Raw genomic sequence first — 8,362 nt, forward strand, 5'->3', positions numbered from 1 at the left:
ACTAAGTCCTGGAGCTGTTTATCCCATGATGCCATATGTTCATGTTGTTTCCTAGTGATCCGTGCTTCTTTTGAGGATGATCAGTAAGGATGTTTTGTTAATATTGTAGTGCTCTATCCATCCATGCCTTTGTTTGCAATTATGGAGCACCCTAGCTTGAGTCAATCGAGCTCTACTTTTGCTACTTTGTGAATCTGGGCAGATTGTCAACTTGTTTGCAATTTTGCCGGTGATGTTGTAGTTGATCCGTGCATGCTATGCTATTGTTCTTGCCATGTCTAGCTTGCATTTTGTGCCTTCTTGGATGTATGCTTGTCTTGCCATGACTTGCACCGTAGTGAGTGCATCGAGCTCGTAAGCATGCCTACTTGAGTTATATTTCAGCATGTGACAGTAATTTCACCAAGTCTGAAAACTAATTATGTTTTTGCTATGTTCACATGCTTGCAATTGTATTTTCTGATCCCTTTTGTCTCAAGGTCACTAAGGGACTTTTGTTAAGCTCTTTGATTAGCTCCATGCCATGCTTTACTTTGCCATGATCAGGTCCTGTAGCATATAGTTTTGTTGCTCCGAAGAGTGCTACCTGATCTGAAATTCCAGACAAGTGTTAATTTCACTAAGTCTGAGATCTGTTTGTCATATGCATTTTTGCCATGCTTGTTTGAATCTGTTAATGGATGAATTGGCCGTAGCTCAGTGCTAGACTTTTGTTAATCATCTTGTGTGCATCCCTACCATGTATTTTTTTGTCATGTTTGGGTGCTGTAGCATGTTCATTTCGTTGCATTTATATGCCTACTTGCTGTAAATCGCAAACCGGTGTCATTTTTGAATCGCTTGCCATTTCCAAACCGTAACTCCGATTCTGGCGTTCTTTATATCGTTTTCAAGCGATTTCGTCTCATCTTTCCAGTGGCACACTTGGATTTCCATGTTGAGGCCAGGTTCATGCATTTCCTGTCATATCTTGCATTTTGCATCCCGCATCGCATCCCGCATAACATATCATTTTTGCATTGTGTTGTTTGAGTTTGCACGTGGTTGATTGTGCCCTTGTTGCTTGTTTGTCTTGTTTGGGTAGAGCCGGGAGACGAGTTTGCTAACGAGGAGCCCGTTGAGTTTGCTTTCGAGGATCCAGTCAACTCTGACAACTGTGCAGGCAAGATGATCATACCCTCGAAATCACTACTATCTTTGCTATGCTAGTTTGCTCGATATTTTGCTATGCCATTGCTACGATGCCTACCACTTGCTTTCAAGCCTCCCAAATTGCCATGTCAAACCTCTAACCCACCATTGTCCTAGCAAACCATTGATTGGCTATGTTACCGCTTTGCTCAGCCCCTCTTATAGCGTTGCTAGTTGCAGGTGAAGATTGGGGGTCGTTCCTTGTTGGAACCTTTATTTACTTGTTGGGATATCATTATATTGCCATGTTATCTTAATGCATCTATACACTTGGTAAAGGGTGGAAGGCTCGGCCTCTCGCCTAGTGTTTTGTTCCACTCTTGCCGCCCTAGTTTTCCGTCATATCGGTGTTATGTTCCCGGATTTTGCGTTCCTTACGCGGTTGGGTTATAATGGGAACCCCTTGATAGTTTGCCTTGATTAAAGCTTTTCCAGCAATGCCCAACCTTGGTTTTACCATTTGCCACCTAGCCTTTTCTTTCCCTTGGGTTCTGCAGACTCAAGGGTCATCATTATTTTAACCCCCCCGGGCCAGTGCTCCTCTGAGTGTTGGTCCAAACTGTCAGCCGCCGGTGGCTACCAGGGGCAACTCTGGGCTGGCCTACCAGAAGTTTAGACAATCTGAGTGTGCCTTGAGAAAGAGATATGTGCAGCTCCTATCGGGATTTGTCGGCACATTCGGGCGGTGTTGTTGGTCTTGTTTTAACCTGTCGAAATGTCTTGAGTAACCGAGATACCGAGTCTGATCGGAACGTCTTGGGAGGAGGTCTATTCCTTCGTTGACCGTGAGAGCTTGTCATGGGCTAAGTTGGGACTCCCCTGCAGGGATTGAACTTTCGAAAGTCGTGCCCGCGGTTATGGGCAGATGGGAATTTGTTAATGTCCGGTTGTAGATAACTTGAACCTTAATCAATTAAAATGAATCAACTGAGTGTGTTACCATGATGGCCTCTTCTCGGCGGAGTCCGGGAAGTGGACACGGTGTTGGGGTAATGTTTGCGCAGGTTGCTCTCTAGTTTCTCGCTCGTGCTTTGCCTCCTCTTCTCGCTCTCTTTTACGAATAAGTTAGCCACCATATTTGCTAGTCGCTTGCTGCAGCTCCACATATTTACCTTGCCTTACCTATAAGCTTAAATAGTCTTGATCGCGAGGGTGCGAGATTGCTGAGTCCCTGTGGCTCACAGATTACTATTACACCAGATGCAGGGACTGATGATTCCGCTCCAGGAGACGCGTATGAGCTCAAGTGGGAGTTCGATGAGGACTCTCAACGTTACTATGTTTCCTTTCCCGATGATCAGTAGTGGTGCCCAGTTGGGGGTGATTGGGACTGTGTCGCATGTTGGGTTCTCTTTTATTTTGGCGCCATAGTCGGGCCATGAGTGTTTGGATGATGTAATGTTATTTATGTACTTGATTGACGTGGCGAGTGTAAGCCAACTATGTTATCTCCCCTTTATTATTTATATTACATGGGATGTTGTGAAGATTGCCTAACTTGCGACATATGCCTTCAATGCGATTATGTCTCTAAGTCGTGCCTCGACACGTGGGAGCTATAGTCGCATCGAGGGTGTTACAACTATAAAGCTGAGGCAGAGAACCAACTTGATTGAAAAATTAAACGGCTTAGGTCTGATCATGGTGGAAAGTATTTTTCTAATGAATTTGATCTGTTTTGTGCGGAACATGGTATAATCCATGAGAGGACGCCTCCCTACTCACCTCAGTCAAATGGGGTAGCCGAAAGAAAGAACCGAACTCTAACTGATATGGTTAACACCATGTTAGACACATCGGGTCTTTCCAAGGAATGGTGAGGGGAGGCGCTAATGACTGCGTGTCATGTCTTAAACCGAGTTCCCACAAAGCATAAGACCATGACTCCGTTTGAGGAATGGGAAAGGAAAAGACCGAAACTCTCTTACCTACCTACTTGGGGTCGTTTGGTGAAAGTCAATATACCAATTCCCAAGAAGCGCAAGTTTGGACCAAAAACCGTGGATTGTGTTCTTCTGGGCTACGCTTTTCATAGCATTGGATATAGATTTTTGATAATAAAATCAAAGGTATCCAACATGCATGTTGGTACGATTATGGAGTCGAATGATGCAACTTTCTTTGAGGACATATTTCCTATGAAGGATATGTCGAGTTCATCAAATCAGGAGATACATACTCCATCTAGTGAGGAATTCACTGTAATTCCTGAACCCACTATTGCGATGGAACACGTTGAGAATCCTGTTGTGGGTGACAATGGAACTCCTATGAGGAGAAAGAGACAGAGGACTACAAAGTCTTTTGGTGATGATTTCATTGTGTACCTTGTGGATGACACACCCAGGACTATTTCAGAAGCCTATGCATCTCCTGATGCTGACTACTGGGAGGAAGCTGTTTGTAGCGAGATGGATTCCATCTTAACTAACGGTACTTGGGAGATCACTGACCGTCCTTATGGGTGCAAACCTGTAGGATGTAAGTGGGTGTTCAAGAAGAAGCTTAGACCTGATGGTACGATTGAAAAGTATAAGGCACGGCTTGTGGCCAAGGGTTATACCCAGAAAGAAGGTGAAGAATTTTTTGATACTTACTCACCCGTGGCTAGACTGACCATAATTCGGGTTCTACTATCACTGACTGCCTCACATGGTCTTCTCGTTCATCAAATGGACGTTAAGACAAGTTTCCTCAATGGAGAGTTGAAGGGGGAAATTTACATGGGTCAGCCAGATGGTTTTGTAGTACCTAGTTAGGAAGGAAAGGTGTGCAAGTTATTAAAGTCTTTATATGGCCTTAAACAAGCTCCTAAGGAGTGGCATGAGAAGTTCGAAAGAACATTAACTGCTGCCGGCTTTGTAGTAAACGATGGTGACAACTGCGTGTACTATCGCTATGGTGAGGGTGAAGGAGTTATTCTTTGTCTGTATGTCGACGACATACTGATCTTTGGAACCAAACTTCATTTAATCAAGGAGGTTAAGGATTTCTTATCTCGTTGTTTTGAGATGAAGGATCTAGGAGTAGCTGATGTTATCTTAAACATCAAGCTGTTGAGAGATGAGAATGGTGGGATCACACTGCTTCAGTCTCACTATGTGGAAAAGATCTTGAGTCGTTTTGGGTATAGCAACTACACGCCTTCTCCAACTTCATATGATGCTAGTGTGTTGCTTCGAAAGAACCGACGGATTGCTAGAGATCAACTGAGGTATTCTCAGATTATTGGCTCGCTTATGTATTTGGCGAGTGCCATGAGGCCTGACATCTTTTTTGCTATGAGCAAGCTGAGTCGGTTTGTGTCAATACCGGGAGATGATCATTGGCATGCGCTTGAGAGAGTTATGCGCTATTTGAAAGGCACCGCGAGCTATGGGATTCACTACACCGGGTATACAAGGGTACTGGAGGGTTATAGTGACTCAAACTGGATATCTGATACTGATGAGATTAAGGCCACAAGTGGTTATGTTTTTACAGTTGGTGGTGGCGCTGTTTCCTGGAAGTCTTGCAAGCAGACCATCTTAACGAGGTCAACTATGAAAACAGAACTCACAGCATTAGACACTGTCACTTTTAAAGCAGAGTGGCTTCGTGAACTCTTGATGGACTTACCTATGGTTGAAAAACCAATACCCCTATCCCGATGAACTGTGATAATCAAATTGTGGTCGTCAAGATAAACAGTTCAAAGGATAATATGAAGTCCTCAAGGCATGTGAAGAGGAGACTAAAATCTGTCAGAAAATTGAGGAACTTCGGAGTTATTACGTTGGTTTATATCCAAACGTCGAAAAACTTGGCAGATCCCTTCACAAAGGGTCTATCACGTAACGTGATAGATAATGCATCGATGGAGATGGGCTTGAGACCCACCGCATGAGTTGTCCATAGTGGTAACCCACTCTATGTGATCGGAGAGTGAAGTAGAAGTGGGAGACAAGCTGTTGGTCAGCTGAAAAGAGAGTATCCCTATATTAACTATCCCACTCCGTGAAGATGCAATACTCTCCTGATCTGCATGGCAGGTTGATACTTATCTTAATGTGTTTCAAGTGGCTTATTCGGGTAAGCAGAGATGTTGTCCTGCAGAACATCTTCTGAGGAACACATCTATATGAATTTGACTGTTAACATCGCAGTCTGTGAGAATTGGGTGTTCTCTAATAAATTCATGAAAATCCCCTGGAGTACGACGTATACGCTCCACCCGCGGGGAAGCCTTGCGGCAGCCCGTATCGGTCAAGAATTTGTGTGAGACTAGTCTCGCAGAAAACTTGTAGTTCAAGGTATAGTCCATGATTCAAGTTGTGATCTAGTGTAGTATAAATCTCTAAGTGAAAGTTCAACTTCACAGTCTCCACTAAGCACCGGTATATAAACAATGTTTTGGAACTAAATGATGAGATGTGCCAATGAGACTTTGTGGGGAATTGTTGGAATTTTGCTAGTAGGCCTTTGGCCCAAAGCCCAACTAAAATTCTGAAATTCTCTTGGCCCATTCATGCACACATGTGAGTGGAGTGAATGAGGCTAAAGTTTAGTCCTACCCCGAAAGTTGAGAGAGAGTTGCACCTCTTTATAAGATGAGCTCTTCTACCACTTGTATGAGCATGAGAAGAGGAGACCTACACGCGCGCTCCTGCTCCTCGCTCACCTCGCCACGCCGCGCCGCGGGTTCCGGGATTGAGCCGAGCCGAGGACAGAGCTATGCACGTTGTCTCAGACGTGGGGTTTACTCCCACGACCTGCCCGGCCCGCACTATATAGTCAGGCGGACGTCTACCCTAGCCGCCGCCGCTTCGTATGGTTTCTCACCACCGTTCCAGATCATTACGCCGCCAAACAAGTCTTCTCCATTCCTCCTTTCGGCGTGTACCGGGAGAAGGGACAGCAGGCCTCCGGAACCCCGCCTCTGGTGATCTTGTACGGGAAAGAGGCGATCAGGTTTTTGAGGAGCACACTCGCGCGACTGCTGGCAGCGACGACTTCGCGAACGACGACTTCTTCCCCGACCTCGGCAACCTCATCCTCGACGACATGGGCGACAAGTCAACACCGGCGGTGCTACTCCCGCTACACCGTATGTGATTCTATCATTCCTGTTCGAGATCGTGATAGAATTCATGTTTCTAGTATATGCCCTAGATGTGATCTGTTCATCTGCTATGCTAGTTCGTATGATTAGTTTAATCACTGCTACTGTAGTCATGATTTATCTTCTAATTATTCGGATTAAATCTCGTAATAACTTGCTTATATTTCCAACATGAAGAACAAGATTGGGACAAATTTATTCGGACGAAGAAAGTATTTGCAGCTGCAACTAGCATCGCCGACTTGCATGACCGTGACATTATTATACAAGCCTCCAAAAGCAAGTCCTCACGGGGTTTTGGCACAACTTGTGCGTTCGGTGAGACACGACCTGGTCTAAATCAGCGACTGCTGGCTAGTTTTTCAATTGAAAACAAAGAACGCGCACCAGTTCACTGATAAAGACATGCCCTCACATGACCCGATAGTGAGTGAGTGAATGAAATTCAGACACTACGAGAAAGCCAGATTTTATCCACGTGAAACAGAAAACAGCGGCTTGCATAACTTTACACAAGCCTCCAGAATCTAAAAAATAAAATAAAGCACACAAGCTTCCAGAATCTAAAGCAAATCTCCTCACGGGGTTTTGGCACAACATTCGGTTCCAGAAACTTCACAGATAAGATAATCATCGCCTTAGCGAAGCAGTGCACGTGAGCGTGCAGTGAAACCACCCCCCTTCCTTCCAAATCAAGCAATGGGTGACAGCCAGGGATCACAACAATCTCAGAGTACTCACAATTTTATTTGCCAAATACACTACTAGTAGTAGTAGTAGTCAGGATGATGAACTGCAGGCGGGACGGCCAAACCGCACGACTCATTTATTGGCAGCACTAGCAGTACTACAAACTACACAAAGGACGGGCGGACGAGATTAACCGGAGCGGACGCGGATCGGCATGCGCCGGAGGGGGACGGATCAGTTGGCCGCCGGCTTGAAGGAGGTGAGCTGGCGGGTGTTGGTCCAGGACTGCTCGTAGACCTCGGCGACGTAGGGCGCGCTGTTGCCGGAGCCGTCGGCCGCGTCGACGAAGAGGCGGTAGTTCATGCCGGAGACGACCTGCTGCTCGCCGCGCGTGACCCGGCGGAACCGCAGCCCGTCGCTGGCCAGCCTCGCGTGCTGCTCCACCGCCCACCCGCCCAGCTCCTGGATGTGCGCGTCCCTCACGTCCGGGATGGGGCCCCACCCGCCGACCCGCGCGCCGCGGCCGCCCAGCGCCACCGCCGGGGCGGCGGCCGCGAGGCCCGCGACGAGGAGGGCGAGGAGGAGGAGGACGGGTCCCCGCGCCATGGAGATGACTGGAGACTGGTCTTGGGGGTTGGGAATTGGGAGCGGTGGTGGATCTGCTGGAAGCGTCGAAGGAAGTGATTGCGTGAAGGCGGTTTGGTTTGGGCGCACTTGGGTCGTGATGGCGAATTTATTGAACGGTCTTGGTGCCAAGGGCCCATGGGAAGTGGCGACAGGAGAGCGAATGACTTTTTGGACGCAAACAATGCACGTGAACGTGAACGCTGCATCTCATTCGGCCTCCCTATATGACTTTTTGAAGCTTCATAGGGCCCCTCGGCACATTCCAGAGTGCGCCAACGGTTTTTTCGGCGGTTTTCAGTTTCTTTATTCTAATTTTTTTACTGTCGGCAAGGAGGGCCAATATTGGACGCCTGCGTCGCGTGCGTCCAAGAGTAGAGCTTTCCCCCAAGGGCACGCAAACGGGCCGGCCTCATTTGCAAACGGCGAATGTAAATCTTCATGAAGAAAATGAGGCGTGCGGAGTAGAACTCCGGACCTCAGGATACAGAGCACGGTTGATAGCGAGTCGAGTCGAGTCGAGCTAGCAAGTCTGCCGTGGTAAAACGCAGCGCTAAATTTTAAGTAGTAGTTATAGTGGCAGATTGTTCTAAAAAAATTTACAGTGGCAGATCCGTTGTTTTTCTCAAAAATTTCAACATTTCTTGGAGAAACTATGACAAAAATTTCTTAAAGAATTTGAATAATGTTTGAAAATGTGAACAGATTTCAAATTCTAATAAAACATTTAAAGCGAGAACAAATTTGGAGAAAATG

The 8,362-nt window shown here is 46.5% G+C and overlaps 1 protein-coding gene across 1 annotated transcript; it reads right to left on the reverse strand.

Moving 5' to 3' along the window:
* Positions 1-7,009: 7,009 nt before the first annotated feature.
* LOC125541073 (cysteine proteinase inhibitor 8-like) lies at positions 7,010-7,707 on the reverse strand. Its single transcript, XM_048704561.1, has one exon. The coding sequence runs from the start codon at positions 7,586-7,588 to the stop codon at positions 7,217-7,219; it is 372 nt and encodes a 123-aa protein (XP_048560518.1). The 5' UTR covers positions 7,589-7,707; the 3' UTR covers positions 7,010-7,216.
* Positions 7,708-8,362: the final 655 nt, after the last annotated feature.

The sequence above is a fragment of the Triticum urartu genome, chromosome 2 (assembly GCF_003073215.2).
Source record: "Triticum urartu cultivar G1812 chromosome 2, Tu2.1, whole genome shotgun sequence".
Taxonomy (NCBI): Eukaryota; Viridiplantae; Streptophyta; class Magnoliopsida; order Poales; family Poaceae; genus Triticum; species Triticum urartu.

What these genes read in the sequence shown, in the direction of transcription:
- LOC125541073 (XM_048704561.1), bottom strand. Translation starts at nt 7,588, where the DNA reads ATGGCGCGGGGACCCGTCCTCCTCCTCCTCGCCCTCCTCGTCGCGGGC.